This window comes from Stenella coeruleoalba (assembly GCF_951394435.1).
Source record: "Stenella coeruleoalba genome assembly, chromosome: 9".
Lineage (NCBI taxonomy): Eukaryota > Metazoa > Chordata > Mammalia > Artiodactyla > Delphinidae > Stenella > Stenella coeruleoalba.
Genome location: NC_137155.1, coordinates 61,568,136 through 61,593,174, shown reverse-complemented (window position 1 = coordinate 61,593,174; position 25,039 = coordinate 61,568,136). Strand labels below are relative to the sequence as shown.

The 25,039-nt window shown below is 42.4% G+C and overlaps 2 protein-coding genes across 9 annotated transcripts in view; one reads left to right on the top strand and one right to left on the bottom strand.

Annotated features, from left to right (window-relative positions):
- Positions 1 to 6,797, bottom strand: part of BBS9 (Bardet-Biedl syndrome 9) — a 614,322-nt gene extending 607,525 nt beyond the window's left edge. For 4 of the 5 annotated variants that reach the window (XR_013829928.1, XR_013829929.1, XR_013829931.1 and 1 more), the window contains exons 1-2: positions 5,836 to 6,797; positions 574 to 696 (exon numbers count right to left, since the gene is read on the bottom strand). Coding sequence is in view for 1 of the 5 variants with exons in the window: in XM_079932453.1 (XP_079788579.1) it covers positions 574 to 685 (112 nt within the window). In the remaining 4 variants the exon portion in view is untranslated. The remainder of the gene's footprint in view (positions 1 to 573; positions 697 to 5,835) is intronic. The other variant, XR_013829930.1, reaches the window with a different exon arrangement.
- Positions 6,798 to 8,657: 1,860 nt separating this feature from the next.
- On the top strand, positions 8,658 to 24,798 carry RP9 (RP9 pre-mRNA splicing factor). Of its 4 annotated transcripts, XR_013829913.1 has the most exons (7): positions 8,658 to 8,874; positions 16,637 to 16,667; positions 18,031 to 18,160; positions 21,085 to 21,176; positions 23,092 to 23,153; positions 24,024 to 24,350; positions 24,779 to 24,798. XR_013829913.1 is itself a non-coding variant. In XM_079932375.1 (6 exons), the coding sequence occupies exons 1-6, from the start codon at positions 8,723 to 8,725 to the stop codon at positions 24,220 to 24,222; spliced, it is 666 nt and encodes a 221-aa protein (XP_079788501.1). In that variant the 5' UTR covers positions 8,658 to 8,722; the 3' UTR covers positions 24,223 to 24,755. The 4 variants fall into 4 exon arrangements, 3 of the variants coding, with proteins under 3 accessions (XP_079788501.1, XP_079788502.1, XP_079788503.1); XM_079932375.1 differs by lacking the exon at positions 24,779 to 24,798 and having other exon boundaries at positions 24,024 to 24,755; XM_079932376.1 differs by lacking the exon at positions 24,779 to 24,798 and having other exon boundaries at positions 8,763 to 8,976; positions 24,024 to 24,755.
- The last annotated feature ends 241 nt before the right edge of the window (positions 24,799 to 25,039 follow it).

Genomic DNA, 25,039 nt, shown 5'->3' with positions numbered 1-25,039 from the left:
CTAAAATGTTTTAAAGACCACTTATATGATGATGCAAAGAGGAGCAAATAATATAAGAATAAAATAGAATATTGTTTCTAGTTTCAAAATATAAAAATGAAAGCAATGATTTAACAATTGTTTTCTACAAACAAATAGAGCTAACATAATTTCTCCATTCTGGTAAATGGCTTTCAGATTCTCTTTTAAAAGAATATATTTTTTCTTGCAGCTTCTACAAAAGAAAAATTTTCAAAATTCAAAATATTTTACCAGCTCTACCCTACGAAACCTGATTTTGCAACAAATAAAAACAAATTAAATGATGCCTTATAATATTTTTCTGAGTTCCAGCAAATAATATGACAGAATCAACACAAACCAGAAAAACACAAACAACAAAACATAAGTAATAACTACATTTATCAGCCTGCTACTTAAATATTACTTATAAGGAAAACTACCTTAAAAACTAGGGCATAGTCATGACAGTTCACCTAAGTTCTATAAAGTACACATTAAAAAAAAGAAGTCATTTTTATTCCACCCCTATAAAATGCTTTGCTCCAAGATGCTTGGTCATAAGTTGTTTACCTTGTCCATTTCCAGTATTGTCAACATCAGCCAAACACAAACAGCCTTGATCAAATTCTTCTTTTTCTCCCAGAACAGTAGACCACCAATCACGGGCTTTAAATAAAGACATTTTCGTTCACTCTGAAAAGAAAGCATTTATTTATAATAAAAATCCACTTCACAAAAAAAAATCCACTTCACACCATGATTTATGAATTAATTAACTTTTTTGTTGTTGTTGTTCTGAATTAATTAACTCTTAAGGCATACATAGCAAACTAAAGTTAGACAACTTTGAGAAAAAACATTGTATTAAACTCTAATTTTTTGTATTTTGTGGACATATGTGAAACCACAAATCCAAGTGAGTGGAAACATTAATCAGATATTTTGCAATGCCATCAGAAAGTCAAGTTGAGAAATTATACATTTATGTTGGGTCAATTCTCTCTTCTGGGACATTTAGTAGACAACTGTACGAAGTAACAAACATATTCTTTGGAGGATCAAGATTCAAATTCTACCACAATTAGTTAGCACATAATTCCTAGGCATAACACCTAATTTCCCTTCAGTTTGGTCATTAAAAAGACTGCAGCAGGGGCTTCCCTGGTGGCGCAGTGGTTGAGAGTCCGCCTGCCGATACAGGGGACACAGGTTCGTGCCCCGGTCCGGGAAGATCCCACATGCCGCGGAGCAGCTGGGCCCGTGAGCCATGGCCGTGGAGCCTGCGCGTCCGGAGCCTGTGCTCCACAATGGGAGAGGCCACAACAGTGAGAGGCCCGTATACAGCAAAAAAAAAAAAAAAAGACAAGTTTAAAGAAACAAATAATGGGGGAAAAAGAAAGAAAACTCCATCTAAGACCCTCTCTTTATGCTGAAAAGGAAAGTAGTCAGGTAAAGGCAAGGTGTTGATGAAAGTGAAGGAAAAATACATAGCAGGTAAATGAACTTATCATGAGTTTTAACATGTGGGAGAGTTTCTGAAAAACATCTGCATCAGCTGTTATTAATAATGGCACTATGTAACCATACAAATTGCCAGATGACTAAACTTCCAATCTCACAGCAAGTATTCAAAAATGTAATAAACACTCCTATTATACTTTTATTGGACTTTTTTAATTTGAGAGGGAAGTAACAGTACTTAATAAGTACCATATATTCTCATTATGTACTCGAGATACATTGGAAAATTAAAATACGCCATACCATTGGACTGCCGCAATGAAGATACGTCATTCTCTTGCAGCACAGGGCAGAATACTACCCAAATTCAATACCATTCAATGATTCACTAGGAGGACTCACAGCACTATAGTCATCATCATAGCTATGATTACTCAAAAGGATAAAAGGCATAATCAGGAAAGGGAAAAAGTGCATGTATCTGTAGTTTGAATATAAACACACATGACTGCATCAGATGAAAATAGCTATTATGTGAAAATGGCCTTAAAAACCTTTGTTACTGAACAAATTTTTTCAGCTTGCTAGAATAATGGGGGGAAAAACACTCCAATATGAAAAACTAACTCTGCAACATGGTGTGTAAATGGAACTGTTCTACATCAAGCACTAATTTCTCATGGACTTCTATCATAAAATTTAATACCTATTCCTAGTAACAAAATACCACTGGCAACATTTATTTCCTTCCTGTTTCTCCTGCTCTATCAATTTCTCCTTAGTCACCTACCACTTCATTAGCTTCTGAAAGCCCTCCTTTCCTCGATTGTTCAGCTCCTTGCTACCCAAAGTGTAGTACCTGGACCAGCAGGTCAGCATCACCCAAGAGCTTGTGAGAAATGCAGAATCTCAACCCCACCGCAAACAAGATCCCCAAGTGATTCACATACACCTTAAAATTTGAAAAGCACTAGTTGCACAGATACCTGATAGTCTAAGTGGATGTTTTCTTATAGCAATGCTCTACTTCTCTTCCTTTTTCCTGTGACCTCTGTCACCAGTTAGTTACCTTTCCAAAGTTTGAAAAAAAGACTCACTTTTAAAATCAAGAGCTTCAACAGCTAGAAGGTACCCATCAATCAGCTGGTCTTCTCATTCTGTAGATTATAATGACACCCCTAAATCACACAGCTAATGGCAGAAACTTGCTTCTGCATACCCTGTCCCTACTCTAGACCCTTATATTATTAGGCTGTCACTGCCTGCAATTTAATATCCAAAACACTGAAAAAGCGTGGGTCAGTAGAGGGATTTTTTTGGTTTCGCTTTGTTTTAATTTTTAAAAGGTTGGGGGAGGGGTTGCTAATTTCAAACCTAGGTCCAACAAATCGCTCTTCCTCACAAGACCACAGCTGCTTCATTTCAGACCAACTTACTTTCATACCAGGGCAAAACATAAGCTAATACATAGCAGAACTGCATAAATTCCATTATACCAAAATTCTGCATACTGGTTCCCCCATGACCCAGTTGTTAACATTTACCACGGTGGACAATAAATTATTGAATAACGTCTTACATCTTTGAAAAATTAGTGAACAATAGGAAAACCAACAATTTGGGCTGATGGTCAGGAGTATGTTTCCCAGGGCCTCTCTCTCCAATTTCAAAGGCAGAAGCAGAGGAAGGCGCACTGCCCACTCCCAAGAAATTAAGAAACCACAAACCCTCATTTGTGCAATTTGTACATCATTAATTTCCTTTTCTAATAATTGATGTATTTTTAAATGACAGCGTAAGCTACAAGGCAAAAGGTTTCAAAGGGGAGTTCTTTTCCACTTTGGCTTCGAAGATGGATTTGATAGCAAGTCTGAACAATTTAAGGTTGCTGGATATCCCAGTTTATCTGAGAAAAAAAAAAGCTTAATCCTTTGGCTTGAACAAATAAAACACACCTACAAAAAATTTCTCGTTGCACACAGCAGTTGTGTTCCTAATAAACTTATATATAATCACTTTTATACTTGTTCTTTTTTTTTTTTTTTTGCGTTACGCGGGCCTCTCACTGTTGCAGCCTCTCCCGTTGCGGAGCACAGGCTCCGGACGCGCAGGCTCCGGACGCGCAGGCTCAGCGGCCATGGCTCACGGGCCCAGCCGCTCCGCGGCATGTGGGATCTTCCAGGATCGGGGCACGAACCCGCGTCCCCTGCATCGGCAGGCGGACTCTCAACCACTGCACCACCAGGGAAGCCCTATACTTGCTCTTAAATATAAGTCTTACAGACACTGGAGCACCTTGATATCTAATGGAACTCTGATGAAATCTTTTGATAATATAGATATTTCTCACATAACCATATGCTAAGCAATTTAAGGTTTCAGAGAATTCCACTTTTCAGCGTGACATGTGAGAAGCTCCACTGGCCCACTTCCCAGTGAAACTGAAAATTATTTTTTAAAACAACCATTTCAAGTCTCCGGAAATTGTCCTAAGAGCATACAACAAATAAAGAAACATTAAAAATCTAAAACTCAGTAAGAACAGTAAGAGTCTGTAGTATTTAAACTACAACTCACTCCTCTCCATACTCCTAGCTCAGCAAGATGGAAACTGCACTCCAGAGTAGTACAGCCAAGAACCCTCTCCCCACAGCTCCCAATCAGAGAACTACTTTCCCAGGAAGGGCAGGACATCAGCATTATTTGTCCTGCTCCCAACTATCTGTCGCTGACTACAGAAGAAACTGAAAATCTAAATAAACCTATAACAAGTAAAGAGATTGAATTAGTAATCAAAAAACTATCCACACACACACAAAAAAAGACTAGGCTCAAATAAAAAGAAAAAAAGAAAAGACTAGGCTCAGATGGTAAATTCTACCAAATATTTTTTTTTAATTAACATCAATTGTTCACTAACCTCTCCAAAAAATGAAAGAGGAGGGATCACTTCCCAACTCATTCTATGAAGCTAGTGTACATTGATACCAAAATTAGACAAATACAAGAAAACTACAGACCAATATCTCTTACAAATATGTATGTAAAAATCCTCAACACAACACTAGCAAAATGAATCAAGCAATATATTAAAGGAATTATACACCATGGCCAAGTGCAATTTAGCCCAGGAATACAATGTTAGTTTAACACCCAAAATTAATTAAGGAAATATACCAAAGCAATAAAATAAAAATCAAAAACCACCTAATCATGTCAACAGAGTCAGAAAAAGCATCTGACAAACTCCAAAACTCTTCCATTGTAAATACACTTGATGGAAGAAATGTTCACATATTGAGGTATGGGGAAGTCATTCTGGCTTATATATGATTTAATGTAAACTTTATGCTAACTAGAACAGCCTGTCTCACGGCCTGTCAAACATGCATTGTACATCTGCTCAAACATGCATTGTACACCTGCTTTAACCATTAAAGAAAAGAGTGCATTTAAAAATCAAAATGGAGGGACTTCCCTGGTGGCGCAGTGGTTGAGAATCCACCTGCCAATGCAGAGGACACGGGTTCGATCCCTGGGCCGGGAAGATCCCACATGCCGCGGAACAACTAAGCCCCTGCGCCACAACTACTGAGCCTGCGCTCTAGAGCCCACGTGCCACAACTGCTGAAGCCCGTGTGCCTAGAGCCTGTCCCCCACAACAAGAGAAGCCACCACAATGAGAAACCCGCGCACCGCAACGAAGAGTAGCCCCCACTCACCACAACCTAGAGAAAGCCTGTGTGCAGCAACGAAGACCCAACGCAGCCAAAAATAAATAAATAAATAAATTTATTTTTTTTATTGGCATGTTTAGTAAAAAAAAGTGAGATGCCAAAAAAAACAAAACAAAAAACACAATCAAACAAAAAAACTCCAGGAAACTGGAGTCGATTGCAGGAACTGATTGGGAAAGGAAGATGCTAATAATATCACCTCAGCTCATCGAAACTGCTGTGGTCTGCAAGGTAAAGGGAGAAGGATAAGCAATAATCCTATTGCAAGAAGGAATTAGGGGGTATTAGTACATGCATCCTACTTCAGTCATAGGATGGGAACTGCTTTGACCATTTGCTCACAAGACCTGTTGAAGTGTCACAGGAGGAAAATGCTTGTGCACCACGTGACATTCCTGAAAGGAATCTCTAAAAATTCTTATCACCCTTTCTCAAAAATGTTCACAGGATCACACACACACATTGTTCTGGCAGTTTCGTTTTGTTTTGTTTTGAATGCAAGCATCCTTCATAAGAAACCTATCGCCCTATATCCCCCAAATTATATGGCACCAGAGAATCAATCTGACTAAAAAATAAAACACTGAAAGGGCATTCATGCACCCGATGTTTAATTCTAGACATACTTTCTTACCTGATGCCGAGTCAGGTGGGTCCTGCCCCACCTTTCTTCGAACTCTCCTTCCACCGATTTCCCTTTAAGAACGTCTGCCAGGATTCCAGGGCTGGAACGACGAGCAAGAACGGACGGTGCAGGAAAAAGCAACCCTTACTTCTCCCTCTCGTTCTCCTGATCCAACTTGTTTCACGTCCCAGGCAAAGACAGCGCCTCACCACCTGGCACTACCAGCTCCACAGAGCTGGAGGGATCCCACCAAGTAGCTCCCCTGCATCCCCTCTCTGTCACCCTCAGAGACAAGCAGGAAAAACGGCATCAATCCCGTGGCAGATATCAGGCAGGAAAGAACAGCGGTAAGACCTGCTGCTCACAAAGAGGAGGAAATGATGAAGGAGGCAGTGAGTGGGATGTAGCAGAAAAAGGACAGCAGCGGCGGAAGGGACACCTACCCACTCAAGCCTAACTCCAAGCCATCTCCGCCCTGTTGTCATAGCACTTTACAACGAACGCTACTGCGCAACTCAGCTGAGCCCCGATGCCTTCTGGGGGTTGTAGTCCTGGGTGTCAGGAGAGAGGAAGGCGGAGGATTTTCTTCTGAGTGATGTTTGGAATCAGATTTCTACTGGGCGGAGCTAGAATGAACTACTGCCCGGTTTTCATTAGCAGAGAGAGAGAGAGAATTAATTCGACTCCTCTTTTCTGTTCTTGTACAGTTCCTTGGACGCGGGTTCTGAGGAAGACCCACCTCCCGCCCCCCGGCCGGGACGCAAGCCACGCCCCTCCCACTCCTTTCTCCGTTCCCGCCGCTCGTGGGTGGGGCTTTCCTAGGAGGCGGGGCTAGGGCGGCGCGGGGCGGGGCGTCTGGGTTGGTCTCTGGGGCGGAGCATCCGAGGCCCGAGCCACCCAGCGACCTCTTCTCTTGACCCGAAGGCGCAGGAGGCCCCGTCCATGGACCAAGCGGCCATGGCGAGGGTGAGCGCGGTAGCAAGCGCCAGCGTGTGCGCCCTGGTGGCTGGGGTGCTGCTGATCCAGTACATTGTTACCTTGAAGAGGAAGGAATATGAACTGTGCGTGGGACACCCGGAACGTGCTGTTCTATAACAACAGCGCTGGAAAAACACTACCTGATTGCTTTCCCTTGGTTTTCTTCTTGATTTTGTAGACCAACTTCTTTCTGCAACACAATTACATTTTCTTTGTTTGTAAATCACAGCTTCCAAAGACTATATCCCCCTTCTTGACTGGATTTGGATGTCTTATAAGATATCATACAGGTCATTTATTGGCCCAGGTAACTTCCATCGTTATCGAGCGCAAGTTTGTGTGCCCGACACACAGTGAGGCCAAACAAACGCAAATGTTGGAGCTTGGAGCAGAGAAAGATTTATCGCAGGGCCATGCCAGGAGAACTGTTTGCTCATGCTCAAAAAAAAAAAAAAAAAAAACCCTGAACTCTCTGAAGGGTTTCACCAAAGCATTTTTAAAGGCAAGGTGAGGGAGGGGCGTCCCAGGGTATGTGATCAGCTACTGCACAACTCTCTGATTGGTTGATGTTGAGGTAACTGGGTGGTTAATTTAACATTATCAATCCTTAGGTGCCAGAAGGTCTGGGGGCTGGGGCTCATGATCATCAAGTAGTTAATTTCTTCCACTTGTGGTTTTTACCAAATGAAAAACTCAGGAAATATGCATGAGATACTATTATCTGGGTACTTCCAACAGGAGCTATAGCAGAGTATATGGGGGAGGGGTCTATCCTGGAAGGCCCCCACAGGGTCCTGATCTGTTACACATGAATGGCTGAATCATACATTCATGCAACAATTTTAATTGGCTTCATTCTTAGAGGAAGAGGTCATTTCCAAGTTCCAGAACATATATCAGCATAATTTCACATGTCTGTGCATAGCTTCTGTGTTTGTGTTTTCTTGAATAAATTTGAAAGAGCTCTTCACTTTGGGTTATTAACAACTGAATATTTTGGCAAGCATTTCCCTTATGCAGTTATTTTTAATTCCTCTGCAGCTTCTTCCATTATTTCAAGGCTGAAAAAATTATATATCAGATACAGTTTCAAAGCACAACCTAGTTAAGCACCTTACACTTTTGCATCCTGGCTCCATGACCTACTAGTTCTGTTTCCTTGGGCATGTCAGTTAACTCTCGGGCCTCATTATCTGTAAAATAAGGATAGTACACATGGGTATTACGTACAGCACTTATTACGATTTTAAAAATTAAATCAACTCCTATTAAGGGCTTAGCTCAATGACCGCATAAAAAGTACACAGTGTATATTAGCTTTTCTTTTCCATAACCCAAACCTTATCTGAATACAGTATACTACACTGACTATACATAGCATGGATCACATGTTCTGGAAAATTGGAGAACTTCTGTGGAAGCCTTGCTTTCTCCAAAACTAGATGAATCCTACTAACATGTAACGAGCAGCTCCTGTACGCCTAGACACTGGGGGAATACGAAAATTACTTGCACAGGTTTCCCGGCCTTCAGGGACGAAGATCTCGAGGGGAGGCGTCCGACCCGGAGAGGGGCCCAGCCACGCGCAGAACTGGCTCAGGGTCCCGACAGAGCGTCCTCAGCACCGAGACTCCTGGCCGCCGCCAGGGAGCGCGCTCCGGCCTCCGGCACCAGCCGACCTGACTTGCAGGACCCGGCGCTCCGATCAACAACTTGAGGCCGCGCTGGCCTTTGGGCGGCACGGTGCAGGCGGCCGCGGAGGGGACACCCGGCTCGGCCCGGCGGGACGCGGATCGGCAGCGGGAGGGGGCGCTGCGGGGCTAGGCGTGCGCAGCGCAGAGGAAGTACCGTCTTCGCCGCGCCGGCCGCCTCAGCCGCGCCGCACGGGGCCGCTTCAGCCGCGCCGCGCGGGGCCGCGATGTCGTCCCGACCCGGGCGCGACGACGCGGGGGCAGGGGGCGCACGGCGGCCGCGGGAGCCTCCGGAGCAAGAGCTGCAGCGCCGCCGGGAACAGAGGCGGCGGCGGCACGACGCGCAGCAGCTGCAGCAGCTCAAGCACCTGGAGTCCTTGTGAGTCCGTCACGCCCGCCCCCGACTAATGCGAGGAATGGGGTCGGGGCCCGCGGTCGCGCGGCGGAGCCCGCCCGGCGTTGGAGACCTGCGAGTGGGCAGGTGGGCTCGTCCCCAGCGAGCCGGGTGCGGGTTTTGATCCCGGGCTGCGGGACGCTGGACTCTCAGCCGCTGGAGGAAGAGGGGGGAGGCTCCATCCCCAGGCTCGTCCCGGGCGCGCGAGGCGGCGGCGGGCGGGCGCTTCTCCGCCGGAAACTACGGTTTTATTCCTCGTGCGGCGACGTCGGTGTCGGTCAGAATTTGAGTACAGGAGAAGTGCGGCTGCGCCCTTGGGTCCTTTCCCATTTCTCAGTTCAAGGGGCTCGCTCTGAACTGGGTACAATCCCCATTCTTTTCATTTAGTGCTGTTAACTAGGGAGGAAAAAGCCCAGTCCCGTAACGTGAGTGCGCGGTGAGGAAGGGAAGAAAAAACGTGGGGTGAGGGCCTGGTCCCTGACGCTTCGGGAGGAGCTGTCAGGTAGAAGAGAGCGTGGACTTCTCTCTCGTTCCCAGGATTTTTTTTTACCAGGGTTAAGGGTGGAAGCTACAAAGAGGCCAGTTCCAGCTCAACAAGAAGAATTAGGACCAGAGTCATAGATTCTTGCTGGTCAGCGTGGCCTGACCTAGGAGGCACTGTACTCCCCCAGCTACCCGGGGTTGGAGAGAGTCCAGATAACGCCTGAGAGAAGGGTTGGTTGTAAAGGAGATTTAAACATCAGGTGGAAGGTTGGATTAATGACCCTTGCAGCTCTTTTCTGTGTTTCTGTCGTTCTGTAATCAGCTTTAGAAGTCTGACTTTACTAAGTTTGGTGTTCACTGAGTTATCTGAATTATTTGTTTTAGGCGCTTCCCATTACCTACCTTCTCATGATTGCTGAGACAGCATGAAAAGTCCTTAAAGGGTTAATCCTTCATTATTAACCGCTGGGAGCTTTGGCGCAAAATGCATACTTCCTCGTAGCCTGGCCTGCTCTTTTCAGCGTGGCTCTTGAGCTGAATTTCATTTCAGTGGGCAGTGGTTGTGGATTGCTGGCATCCACGGTCCTGGCCCCTTCAGGGCACTCTGGGAGGCTCTTTGTTGCCTGTGCAAGGCCGATGTTAAACAGTGTTCCCTAGGATAAGTTCCGGCAGGGCTCAGCCGCCCTACCCCACCCCCTAGCCCTCAGTATCCTAACTGTAGGATGCCACATAGTTGTTAATACTCTACATTTATTTTGTAGCTCAGAGCGCACTCACAGACATCCTTTTATAACCTCCTTTTGCACATGAGAAAATGCAGGTTCAGCAGTTAAGTAACCTAATAAAGCACACACGGAACTGTAAACTAACAAAACTAAAGAGAAACCGGGGTGTCTGATTCTCAGACCAGTGGGATTTTTCAGTTCAGAGATTTTAAAAGTTCTGGGCTGTTGACATATTTATAGTTTGGCTAGTTCAGAGGCTTCTTTCCTTTTAAATGGAAGTCTGTATTTCCAGAATAATACTTTAACGTAGTTTAAACATTAAATAGTATGAAAAGTCTAATTTCAAAAAATAGTGGTTTGTATCTCTACTCACACTCCCTGTACCTTTCCCTCCAACCAAGGCTTCAATGGGGAAACTTAATTTTTTCTCTGGGATTTAACTATTTCTGAATTATATGCTTTTACTGCTTTTTTTCGATTGAATAGTAAATGTTACCTATTAAGCTCATGTTATAGTAGATGAGGGTTTCGTTCTCTTTCCCTTCCTTTCTTGTCTCCAGCCTTGTATCCCCTCTCAGGATTTCTGTGTGGCTTCTAACCTTTTTTTATTTCTTTAATTGTCATTTTAAGAGAGTCTGGGAAAGGAAGACAGATAAGTAAGTTGGTCAACCAGGCATGTTAAGTTCCACTGTGGTTTTTTACAAGTGGAATTCAAATCCTTTTGCCACCTGGTATGCCCTCTTTAGTTACCCTCACACTCCTCTGGTCATTTTCTTACACCTGACCTTAATTTTTCTTACTCTTACCATACCTGCCAGGCCCCCAAAGGCATCTGAGTCTTCCACACATGCTCCTGTCCATTTTCCAGCTCTGTCACTCAAGTGCTCCTGGGCTACTTACTGGGCATAACAGAACGGACATTTTGAGTATATGTGGAGTTTCATCTCTGCCTTCCAGCCCCCATAGGGCCAGGCTACAGGAACAACTGGGATGGAGTATGCTTACGTGAAGGACTCTTCCAAAAGAAATCCTACCCCAACACTCAAATACACAAAGAGTATTATTAAGTACTTGGCAAAATAAAGATTTTTTTGTCCCATGCCTATTTAGGAGATAATCTCTTATCAAAATTTATCTTAATTTAGTCTTCATGCTGCCCAGGGCAACCTGTCACAATCTGAATGATATAATGGCAAGGATTTACAGATGGCACAAAATAATGGGCCTCCACTAACTTTTTGTTTTTTAATTTTGAGGATTTATTACAAAGATAATGCACACTTCTCAGCTGTCACAGCACAGAAGCCAAGCTACTCAGTAAACACACTCCGATTCTCATTTCCAAATCTGTTATTTTCAATAGTTAAATATTACTTTAATCTTTGAGAAATATCTTTTTAACATGCTACCTAAACTAATGAATTGTTTAGCCCTAGGAAAAAAAATCAACCACATTCCTTTACACTTGTGGAAACAGTTCTAAAATGGACTTTTTTAGGGAAGTCCATTGCTAATAATAAGATTTCAAAATGTGCAGTTCCAGGGGCTTCCCTGGTGGCGCAGTGGTTGAGAACCCGCCTGCCAATACAGGGGACACGGGTTCGAGCCCTGGTCTGGGAAGATCCCACATGCTGCGGAGCAACTGGGCCCGTGAGCCACAACTACTGAGCCTACGCGTCTGGAGCCTGTGCTCCGCCACAAGAGAGACTGCAAGAGTGAGAGGCCCGTGCACCGCGATGAAGAGTGGCCCCCACTTGCCGCAACTAGAGAAAGCCCTTGCGCAGAAACAAAGACCCAACACAGCCAAAATATAAAAATAAATTAAAAAATAAAAAAGAAATGTTCAGTTCTGTCACATTTTTTTTCTATCTAGGCAAAAACATTTACATATTTTTGAGGAATATAGATAGTTTGACCATGTTATTTATATAACTCCTATGGCAAAAATAAATTATTGTCGGATTACTGGATATTTACATAGACTTTACCACCTCCCTTCCAAACTCCCTTAAGTCCCAATGCCTAAGACATAGCATTAATGTTTCTAATGAAGGGCTGCTGATGGACCGTATCACCTGCCCAATTTATGCAAATTTCCATTATTCCTCCTAAAAGAGGCCTAGGCCTATGACATGCGACAGCTTTCCATTGGAAAATATTTAAGAATTTGCTTTGGAAATACCATACCTAAAAAGCTTTGTACTGTATCTAAAAGGCTAATTCTACTTATACCCAGTTGTTTATTGTGTAATCTTCAGGGAGTAAATCTTAGAAAGGCCCTGGATTAGTGACAGTGAGGGTGAGGATGGACACTAGACGCCTCCATCATAATCCTTATTTGGAAGAGTGCAGAGATGTTTGCAAGTCCAGGTTGGTACCTGCTATAAATTGGAGGTTTCCACAACCCCCTCCTCTAGTTTGGTTAATTTGCTAGAGCAGCTCATAGAACTCAGGAAAATGTTTTACTAACTGGATTACTGGTATATTATAAAAGGTTATAACTCAGGAACAGCCAGATGGAAGAGATACATAGGGTAAGGTATGTGAGAAGCTCTGTAGAGTTTCCATGCCCTCTCCAGGTATGCCGCGCCTTCACGTGTTCACCAACCCTGAAGCTGTCTTAATGCCATCCTTTTGGGTGTTTATAGAGGTTTCATTATAGGGGCTTGATTGATTCATCATTGGCCATTAGTGATTAATTCAACCTTCCTGGAGGTGGGGCTGAAAGTTCCAGTCCTCTAATCACATGGTGATTTGCTGAGCCTCAGAGGAGGTAGGGATAGATTTGCTGAACCCTGATCTACCACCTCTGCACCTCTGATATACCTCACTGCACCCCACAGGCCTGCAAGTCTTATAACTGCCCAGCCACAAGACCAAAGAAAGAGCCTGGAGATAGCAACAGAGACACTGAAGGTTTCTTGGATAGGGGATCTTATAAGACTGAAGCAAAGTCCTGGAGCAGCACCCCACTGTGTACAGCAGACAGCAGTCAGGACACAGACAGCAGTCTTTGCTTGGGGGGTGGGGAGGTTTACCAGTTACAGTGGGGATTGACACCAGGTTGGCTCATCAGTTACCAGGGAAACCAGCAGAGAGGTGTGTCCCTCACAGCCCCTCAGGTTATCAGCTGTCACAGGGCAGAGGTTTTCACTTTGATAAACTATCCTAATGGAGCTGTTAGCTGGGGCGGGGCAAGCACAGAGGCAGTTATTGAATAAGTTCTGTGATTAAGAGGGAAGGTCAGTCATGCAGGAAGGTGTAGGTGAAGCGCAGGGACTGATCAAATAGGGGATATAAAGAGAGCCAAAGAACAGCCATCTTAGGTGACATGATCCTATACCAGCTCACCTGCATGGGGAAAAGGCAGTGATCCCTGGAGCTAGATGTTGAAGAGTCGCATGGCCTAGAAAGGTAGTAAACCCGGCTGGGGATGATGTCTGTAGAGAGTCCACTGCCAGGTCTATGCCCACCTCCTCTTAGGAGCAGCTGGTAAATCCCCGTAAAGCTGCAGATCTGTAAAAAGATGTGAGGGTTGGCGAGGCCTCTCTCTTGGGTCCCGATCTTGGCCTTTATGGTGCTAGTGCCTAATCTTGAGCTGCCTCATGAGGCTACTAAGAGCACTAACTTTTCTTCAACAGAAGAGGCAGAAGCCAGCATTGTGGAGTGCTTTTCACATGTTTGCTGTGAACTATTTACCCATGAGGAAATTGAGGCTCTGGGGGTTTAAGTAACTTGCACAAGGTAGACAGCAGTGAGAGTGGATCACAATTCAAAGTAAAATTTTTTTACCTGCAAAGCCCATTCACACTGATTTAGAACTGGAAAACATTCTGGCTGGGATATAGGGTTCTCTGCTCCAAAAAAACAAAACATCTCCTTTATCAAGACAGTTCTAAAGAATGTCTAAAGAGAAAAATGATACAATTTGTTAACGAGTTTGATGTCCTTAATTCAAGGGAAAACAATCCATGGACTGAGAAGTACAGCACTTCACATGCAGTGGAACACTCTTCCCAGGGATTTTGGACAAGAGCGGGTTTTATGGGGCCTCAGGTGAGGCAATTTGGAAATAGGGCACGATTGGCTAGAGGGTCAGGGATTTCCTTATCAGACTAGCACGTCGTCTTATCTAGGGTCAGATAAGCTAAATTAAGCTGAGGCGGAGGATCGTGACTGGGGTATTCCAGATTTCCTTGACAGTGAGGCATTTCCCATTAGTTCAGGCTGACTTCGGTTTAGATTTGTGACATGAGCTGGGTCACTGGGGAGGCCTCCACTCTGGGGGTCCCAAGCTACAAAGTACCTTTGTCAAGAATTACATGGGTGTTTCTGAGAGGAGTTTCAACTTTATGGCTTTTCTAGATTTCATTTAGGAGTACCCTTATCCCCTTAGTTCTCCCTTCTGGTACTTAGCACTAAGCCTGGCATGATTATTGTTGACTGGTTACTTCTGCAAGGAGTAAGTTTTTAAGTTGAACCTTCAATATCGCCTGAAAATTAAGTTTAGTTTCTCCTAATATACCTGTTCTTTTTTGGTAGGTGGAAATAGCAAGTTGGTTAGAGCAAGAGTGAGGATTTAATTACTGAAACAATTAGAGAAATAACATTGAAATTTTAAAACAAAAATGCAGCCTGTATAACTCTATAGCAGAAATGAGCTCCTATTAGCATATTTTGGGTCTTTTTTCTTTTTTTCCTACGTCCCAAGTAACCTTTGGTTTATCTCTCAGACCTTTATTAGCCTGGGCTTATACCAACATAGGTGTAAGGCAGATGACATTAATTTCATTTTTCTTTTGTAACTAAAAAACATTGAGGCAGTGTATTTGCATGTAAATAAATATAAGTGAAAAATAAAGCTCCCTCCCTCAGGTATCCTATATATATATAATCTCCCTTTTCCCATACACACAAATAGAACCATACCAAGCACACTGTCCTATACACTACTGCTTTCTTTCTTTGAACTTAAACAATTTTTGGCTAGTTTGGGGATAATTAGTATCTATTTGACTATTAGATAAATGATTAACCATTTTAGAATTTATTATTTTCACTGTACAAAATTCAAAAAATTAATCATCTCTGAACTCACCTTCTGTGTGTAGCAACTTTGGGAATCCCCCATTTCCAAGTTATTGGAGCCAAGATACAGTTTTAAACCAGCCACAGCATCCTGATGCCCTCTCTCAGTAAAATTTCGTTATAGAGGCATTGAAAAGACCTCAGATGTTCAGTTGTTCTGCCTCTTTTTCCAACTACTTTCTTTTGGCTGCATCATGTGACATGAGGGATCTTAGTTCCCAAACCAGCGATTGAACCCGTGCCCCTGCATTGGGAGGACAGAGTCTTAACCACTGGACCACCAGGGAAGTCCCTCCAACTACTTTTCTTTAAGAAGGGGGTTGTGTCAATTAGGCACTCATTTAAAAGCCAGACACCCATGCTATGTGCTGCATAGCCTGCAATGTGTCAGTACTTGAAACTGAACATAATTACACCTGAAAGTAATACAGTGTTATATGTCAATTATATCTCAATTTTTAAATTTTAAAACTGATTTGTTTAAAATGAACCCTAGCATTGGATGCTGCTTTTCTAGATTTGGCATCCATCAGCCTTTTCCAGAAGTTCCAGCGGAGTGATGAGAAGTGGAAATGAGTTGGGAGCACAGGCATGATTTGTATCCTCAGGACCCTGGGGGTCTGAGAGCTCTCTCTGTTGGTGGAAGGGGAAGTACATTTGCACACTATCAGTCACCTGCCTCTCTAGCGGTAGTTCTTCACTGAGTGCCAGCCTGTCGTCCAGGCACCAAGCAGGAGTCCTGCATCCCTGAGTCCCAGGAGGTCAGTAGGGACATAAAGGGCAGTCAGAGAGCTGCGCAGCAGATGGCAGCCCAGCAGCCCACTCTGCAAACAGGATAGGCCAGTGGGGAGGATCTTGAATCCGGAGCTTTTGGGGCTGGGGGAGGGGGAGGGGGAAGGCGAGGTGGGAGGGGGAGCCTCTGGGACAGATCACCCTCCCCTCCTTCCCCTACAACAGGCCCTTCCCTCAGGCTTTGCTCCCTCCCCTCTGCACAGCCCCCACCCTTGTCAGAACAGATCACTCACACACCCCCACCCCCATGAGCCTCTCAGTGTTATGGAAGCTGGAAGTTATGGTAGGTAAATCAACCAACAACTGTAATGACAGGCTGGAACCATAATTCGTTCAAGGCTCTTGTTACCTCACATTTTCCCTGCAATCTCTTGCTTTCCCTTCTTCCAAAAATAAAATCATTGTCCTAAGACACCAAGTTAGTTATTATTTTGGTGAATTTAAGTGCTATATCCCAGCAGGATATGGTATAGCATCAGTTTATTTATATAAGACCTCTGACTGCTAGGCATATTTTATTAACTATGTTAATTATAATATGGTTTTAAGTTCTTACTAAAAATATCCTTTTTATTTTGGTCTGCAGTTGCCTTTTGCTGATTGAGATGTGTTACATTCCTATGAACATGGCTCATGACTGGTGTTTTCTTCCTTTCTAGTTATGAAAAACCTCCTCCTGGACTTATCAAGGTCAGTGTGAAGTTTGTACTTTTGGTTTTTCTCTGAGACAGATTTGACTCAGTGCTCAGACTCAGTCACTTACGAAAAACAGCTGCATAAGGTTTGAACCTCCTTTTATGATAGTTCTGTGTCTTCCCTGCAGATGGCAGTCGGTTCATGCACTTTGGGCTTTGTCACAGCCTGTGCCTTTGCAGAAATTTAATCAGCCTTGTGTCTGTCCCCTAAGAAACCACTGCAGGCCCCCCGAGTGTTCCTCAGCGCTCACTCCCATTCTTTCTGTCTCACTTGTGACTGCATCTCCTCAAAGCTCTCCTGCCCCATGTTCCTTCTCTGACCCCCCCGCCCCCGGTGCTGATTTCTTGAATGTCATCAGCTCAGAGAACACTGGACTCTGAGGAGACGTGAAGCTCATCCAGTCCAGCCCTACCTGTTGCAGGAGTCCCTCCTCCAGCACCCTGGCCACAGTGTCAGTGTCTTTCTGCAGGAGCGAGACTTAGAGGACTTAAGGCCAAAGTAACCTTTTCTTTTTGGTAACTTTCAACTTAAAAAGAAGATTTTTAGAAAACATTCTTCCATTATAAATTTAATATTCGTGGAAACTTGAAAAAATTATTAGGTAAGGGCTTCCCTGGTGGCGCAATGGTTGAGAGTCCACCTGCCGATGCAGGGGACACGGGTTCGTGCCCCAGTCCGGGAAGACCTCACATGCTGCGGAGAGGCTGGGCCCGTGAGCCATGGCCGCTGAGCCTGCGCATCCGGAGCCTGTGCTCCACAACGGGAGGGGCCACAACAGTGAGGCCCACGTACCGCAAAAAAAAAAAAAAAAAATCATAAGGTAAAAAAACAGCACCTTAATTATATAGTGCAGTTATTTGGTAATGAAAATACATCTCACTAATACGGCATGTGTGAGATTATAAAACATGACCGTGGCCTTCAAGGTCTAATAATCTATTTTACTCTAACACATTGTTCTTATTATTCCAGGAAACCTTACTTGTTTAACTCTATATTCTGCCTCATTCCACAAAGCTTTTAAGTTAGCAGAAAACCTTTTGTGATCTTAGAATCTAATTTTTGTGATCTAGAATCAATTTGGAGCTCACAGATCAATCCTATGTAAACACTAGTAACTCTTCTCTAAGAGCAGCTACGTTGTTTTCATGGTAGAGCTAGCTCTTCTAGTATAGTTACTTCCGTTTTTTCTGTCAGTTATGATTTGTCTTTCTTTCTAGCTCTTCAGAGGGTAACTTATGATGACATTGGGATCTCCAGCCCATGAGAAAGCCAGGCAGGGCTGTGTTCTCAGACAGGTGGGAGAGAGTTCCGGTGCTTTTTTTGCCGCACAGCTTACACACTGTTTCCTTTTCAGGAAGATGAGACCAAGCCAGAAGACTGTATACCAGATGTCCCAGGCAATGAACATGCCAGGGAATTTCTGGCCCACGCACCAACCAAAGGACTTTGGATGCCACTGGGGAAAGAAGTCAAAGTCATGCAGTGTGAGTGTGGAAGGGTTTCAAGTAACACCCTCAATACATGCAAGTTATAGACCACTGTTTACAAACAAGTTCACTTCTTTTAATTCATTCTCACCACAGCCCTGCTAAAGTCAGGGCATGATCTCTGTGCTATAGATGAGGAAGCCGCCTTGCATATGTTATTAAGTGTTCTGTGGTAAGAGGCAGTGCAGTGCCTAGACTCCAGGGCTTCTGGCTGTAAGGAAAATGGTCTTCCACAGGGCCGTAGCTACCTGCGGAGTATACGCTTCAGTAATATTCCTGTAACAGAAAGGATATTCCATGTAGAAATGCCATGGGGGACAAGGGATGCATTGGAGGGTGGTCCCTTGGGTCTTACCTCAGTCAGTCATCCTCATCAGAGGTGTTGAGGTTTTATCCAGGTAACCTGAGAGGAGCTCTGGGCCACAGAGGATGGGTCTGGAACAGGTAGAGCTCTGTGTGCACACCCTCCACCGCACCAGAGCAGCAGCATCTTCATCCAGCGTAAGACGGCATTTGAAGAAAGGATACAGCTGCCTTTAAAGACATTTTTTTGTACAAAGATTCTTCACGCACATAATTAATATATCGGTTCTCAGCCCCTTTCCTTCATTCCCCTCACCTAAAAGGCGACCACCTCAACCTCTTTTAGGAAGGTTGTTTTGAAGTTTATCCCTATGTATCTATAAAGGTTTTTGGGGGGTTTTTAATTAATTAATTAATTTGGCTGTGTTGGGTCTTCGTTGCTGCACACGGGCTTTCTTTAGTTGCGGCGAGCGGGGGCTACTCTTGATTGCAGTGTGCGGGCCTCTCACTGCAGTGGCCTCTTTTGTTGCAGAGCATGGGCTGTAGGCACGCGGGCTCAGTAGTTGTGGCTCACGGGCTCCAGAGCGCAGGCTCAGTAGTTGTGGCACACAGGCTTAGTTGCTCCGTGGCACGTGGGATCTTCCCAGACCTGGGCCCGAACCCATGTCCCGTGCATTGGCAGGCGGATTCTTAACCACTGCGCCACCAGGGAAGTCCCTATCCCTGTGTATCTAGATAACAGGATTACATTCCTGCCCCTTGATTTTTTCAGGTTTCTTCATTATCTGTTGACTTCTTCCTATAGAAGACAAGAATTCAGCTCTTTTTTTCTTCCTCCATCCCATTCATACACATACCCTTCATATATCTCATTGTCCCAGTAATAGTTATATCATAAATTTAGTTAAGTAAACCCTTTGTGTTTATTATTTTCAGAGTTGAATCCCATATTAAACTGATTACATTTCTTTCTTTTTTCTTTTTTCTTTTTTTTTTAAATTATGGTTAAAAACCGCTCCTCTCTGTGATAGGGTAGTTAGTTGTGCTTCACTTACCATTTTACAGTTCTTTTCTTTTTTTTTTTTTTTTTTGCGGTATGCGGGCCCCTCACTGTTGTGGCCTCTCCCGTTGCGGAGCACAGGCTCTGGACGCGCAGGCTCAGTGGCCATGGCTCACGGGCCCAGCCGCTCCGTGGCATGTGGGATCTTCCCGGACCGGGGTCCGAACCCGTGTACCCTGCATCAGCAGGCAGACTCTCAACCACTGCGCCACCAGGGAAGCCCCAGTTCTTTTCATTGACTTGCAAATTAAAAGTGTTTAGTCTGGACCAGAACCAGTTTTACATGAAGTTAATGAAGCTTAACCTTTAGGTTCCCTTGTACCTTCCAAAGGTCTTTGGAGTCCCACCAGTGTAGTCATATGGTTCTTTCTTTCTATAAAAATTTGCCTAAAGAGCCCTTCCTCTCCTTAATTTATGTAAGCGTCAGACTCCACAAAACTTGGATCCATCCCAGATGGAAAAACACATGCACACATAACCCCGTATTCATTGATTTCCATGATCCTAGTGTTATCTAGAGCAGAGCTTCTCAAACTTAGGGTGGGCTTGAGATTCTGTATTTCTGACAAGCTCCCAGGTGATGCTAATCTTGCTGGTCTGTACCGTTGACCACACTTTGAGTAACAAGGATCACCTTTCCTTTAACAAAGAGTTTTGATCACAGATGGTATGGATCCTTCTTGATACCCACACATCAATCCGTGGCATTTAAAATCCCCCCCTTTTTATCATAAAGACAGACATGTGTTTGAAGCGGTCTGCATTTGCATTAAGAGTGCATTCCTTCTTCCCCAGGTGGAAATAGTGGGGAGATAAGGACAGGGGCAGGTCAGAGAATCCCTAAACTTCATTTTTTCCCAATGGTTTCCTACTACCAACTCTCAAATAAAAATATAAAGGGGAAAACATTATTTCCCTGTCACTACATATTTTCAGTAGCTACCAGCGTGGAGCAAATTGGGCTGATCTTACCTATAATCCCTCTTCCTGCTTCCTGACCTCCTTGGTTGGAGTTGCTTGATGCCTGTATAGTTTACTAGGTCTGCTGTAACAAAGTACCACAAACTGTATGACTTAAACGAGAAATTTATTGTCTCACAGTTCCGGAGGCTAAAAGTCCAAAGTCAGGGTGTCCTCCTGAGGGCTGTGAGGGAAGGATGTATTCCAGGCCTCTCTAAAAACCCTGTCTCCCAGTAAGGTCACATTCTGAGGTACTAGGGATTAGGACAATTCGATACAGTGGGGAAGCAGACGGGATGACACAATTCAACCTGTAACACAGTTAAAAAACAAAAAAAATCACACTTTGCTTTTTGCATGGGATTGTTTAGTAAGTACTTGGTTTATTTCTAAACCTCTACGATTAAAGGATACTTGAGGAAGTAATTAGTTTCCCTCTCTTTTCTGGGATCTTACATGGCTCATCCATTAATTATATTTGCTTTTAAAATTGGAATCTAATGAAGAATAGCTTTAATATGATCTACTGATACCTTTATCTTGATTGAGTAAAAATGCATTATCTTACAGAAATATATCCCTTTTTCTTTGTTTTCAGGTTGGCGTTGTAAACGGTATGGTCACCGAACGGGCGACAAAGAATGCCCTTTCTTTATCAAAGGCAACCAAAAGTTAGAACAGTTCAGAGTAGTAAGTAAAACCCCAGAGTGTCAATTTACGTTTACTGGAGATGATGAATGTTGGTGAATCAGGCAGTCACCAGTGAACTGGAGGTTCACATAAAATACATTCCGAAAGCCTTTAACCCAAAGTATCTGGTGTTAACTACATCTCTGTTAAATCGAATTTGTGTGAAAGATTAGTTCATTAACAAAAAAATGCGTATTAAAATGTTATTTGCTTTTGTCTTGGGAACAGTGCTTCTTTTTCTGAAGCAGGCATTTTTATCAATTCAGTTAGTTTTTTCTCTTTTTTTTTTTTTTGGCATGCAGTTTGTGGGATCTTAGTTCCCTGACCAGGGATCAAACCTGGGCCCTCAGGAGTGAGAGCGCAGAGTCCTAACCACTGGACTGCCAGGGAATTCCCCAGTCAGTCTTTTTTTACTTATGTAAAAAACTCATATTTCATAAATAAAATCAGGGTTCTAGTTTCCCAGTCTTTGTCTAAAGTCTGTATATTTTTCTACCATAAACTGGAAGTGTGTGTATAAACGATGTACCCTCTTTAGATGACAGTAAAATCAATCTATCATTTCATCACTTTAACAAAGTCACCTCCCAGGGTTAACTCACCATTCAGTAACTGTTTTGGTCAATTTAACTATGCTATTACTGGATATATTGGGATTATCAGCATATCAGACAGGGGTATATAAACATTCTCCAAGGATTTTAAGATATTTAAAATACTGGGTTTTCATTTTACTAATTTACAGAAAATATTCTGGATAAATCACTGCTACCTGGAATGTCAACTTTTACAGTGCCTGTAATAGATAATTTAATGATAAATCTCAAAAACTGAAACATATTCATATTTTTAAAATTTAGGAACCTAAATTCTAAGAATTGATCTAAGGATATAACAGAACATCAGTATGCACAAATTATTATGAATGTATAAGGATAACTTTCAGAATTATTTATATGATTAGAAAATAGAAACCGAAGAAAAATAGGAAACAACTGCAGTGTCCAATATACAACATAAGTTACCACAACATATAAATCATATAGCTTTTAAGAATTATGTTTTAAAAGAATATGTAATGTCATAGGAAGATATTCATGAAAGCATAAGTGAAAAAGAGAATAGGGTTGTATATATAACATGATTATAATCTTCTGTAAATTATGAATAATGACTGGAAGAACCACACTAAAATATTAACAGTGGATATCCCGGCTGGTAAAATAATAGATATTTTTAACTTTATGTTTTCTTTGATATGTAAAAATTTTATAATAAACATACTTTTAAAGATAATTCACATGCCATAAAATTCATTCTGTGTATTCATATTTTTAAGTAATTTAAGTAGCTTTTAATTATACAAATATCATAAGAATAAATTTGCCTTATTTTAACAAAATGGAAACATTACAGTAAGGTTTTTCACAATTGATTTTTCAAGTCCAATCTTGCCTCTCTCCCCAGAGGGAATTTGTAGTAAGTAGCTTGAATATACTTCCAGACTTCTCTTTGGTCATATCCAGTATGTTTTTGTGTACCTATAAATGAATCATTCTTACGCATCATTTCCAATCACCTGTTTTGCTTAATAATATCTCTTGATCATCTTTCCACATAGAACAAATAGAATTACCTCAAGATTTTTAACCTTGAGTGGTATTTAATAATGATTTTGCCATGGTTTATTTCCTTATAAAGGCTATGTAAATTATACCCTGTATTTGTATAACTGGAAAATCTTTTTTATAGCCTCCAGGAGTTTGAAATGATGGTAACCCTTAGGAAGGATTAGAACGTATTAAATATAAAATCATACCACACAGGAGGGGAAAAAATTAGTTTCAGTGAAAGAGGGATTTAATTTAACAGTCTATGAAGCCTAACCTAACCATAACCTTCTCTAACCCTCAAGGCACATGAAGATCCCATGTACGACATCATTCGAGAGAATAAAAGACATGAAAAGGATGTAAGGTGAGATTGTCCAGATGATAACAATATCCTCTTAAAGTTTGAAATTATATAGTTAGAACCTTTATAAATCAAAAATTTTTTAATTCCACTATTAGAGGAGTGGTTTTAGTAAATATGGTACTTTAATTGCAAAATACTTGGAAGACAGGAATAGTCCCTGAAAAAGCCAGTGTGTGGGGAATGAGCAAGCCAGCCTGTTCTACTTGGGTTAACTTAAAGCAATGGGCTTGGCCCAGCCCACTCATGTCACTGATAGTTGACGTTGGCAACTGTAATTTATCTTCTCTAGATCTTCTTTAAAGATCTGAGCTTTTGTTAAAAATTCCTAGACAGGGTTAAAGACAGGGTGAAAAAACAAGAGGACTTTTTTTGGGGTTTGGGGGGTATTTTTTCAAATTGGTGATACTGAACTATAATTATATATAATTATTATATATAATATATATACATAACATATATTCTTCTTCAGATTCTCTTCCCTTACAGGTTATTACAAAATATTGAGTATAGTTCCCTGTGCTGAATTATAATTGTTGAGGAGGTAGATTACTTAGTATGAACTTGAACAGTGGGGGAATGATTTAGGAAAGTATCCATCTGTTAGAAGTTATAATAGTAAGGACTATGGAAACATACAGAAACATTTAGGACAGTGAAAAGAATACAAAATAGCTTGTACACTGGTTACAGTCATGTAAAATAGGCAGGGGTGTAGACAAGAATGGGGAAAACATGCAAAAATAAGTACTGTCTTTAATGAGGTGATGCTTTGTGACATTTTTCACCCTCACTACTGTTCTTATATTTTTATCTAAAAGAATTTTTTAAGTTACATTGAATATATTTCTTTGGTCAATCTTATGTGTTTAGGATACAACAGTTAAAACAGTTACTGGAGGATTCAACATCAGATGAAGATGGGAGCAGCTCCAGTTCCTCAGAATGTAAAGAGAAACACAAGAAAAAGAAGAAGAAAGAGAAGCATAAGAAAAAGAAGAAAGAAAAGAAAAAGAAGAAAAAACGAAAGCATAAGTCTTCCAAGTCAAATGAGAGTTCAGACTCAGAGTGACAAGAGCTTGACTTGTTCAACATTCTCTTCTCAGAAATCAAACACCGTGGCCAAAGAGCAGAGGAATGTGGAATCAGAGAGGAATAGGAGAGAGAGACACCAAGAGAGGAGGAGATTTGGTGTCACAGGTGTGAATTCTCACCTACCTTCCAGTAAAGATGTGACCCCCAGAAGAGTGAGTTGTATCTTGCCAGGTGCTAGCTCTGGACAGCGGCTGATTTCAGGCTGGAAAGCTTTTCTCATTGTTCTCCTCCCTGCTGATCACTGTGGGTCCTGATTCCTTAGAAATGCCTCTGGCAGGGTGGCCAGACTAAGGGAATCTCTGAGGAAGCTCTTCCAGGTGCTGCCACAGCTTCCACCCTCCATGGTGGGGCTACTTAATACCCTTAGATTTCAGGCTTGACTTTCCTCTGTTGTTGAGGATAATAAAAGCTCCTTATTTATTTTTTTAATGTATTTATTTTTTATTTCTTAATGCATGCATGTATGTGCTCCAGATTTAAAAGGTACCTAAGGTTTACTTATGAAAACTCATACTACTTCCTTTCTCCCCCAGCTTACCAGTTCCTTCTCCCAATGGCTACCAATTTTACCAGTTTCTTGTGAAGTCTTCCAGGAATATTGTATACATCACAGACAAGCAGAGGGCTTTTTTTTTTTTAACACAAGTGCTATACACATTCATCTGCACGTTATTTTTTTTAACTTAACAGTATAAAACTTATTTTTTTATTTATTTTATTTATTTATTTTTGGCTGCGTTGGGTCTTCGCTGCTGTGCGCAGGCTTTCTCTAGTTGCGGTGAGCAGGGGCTATT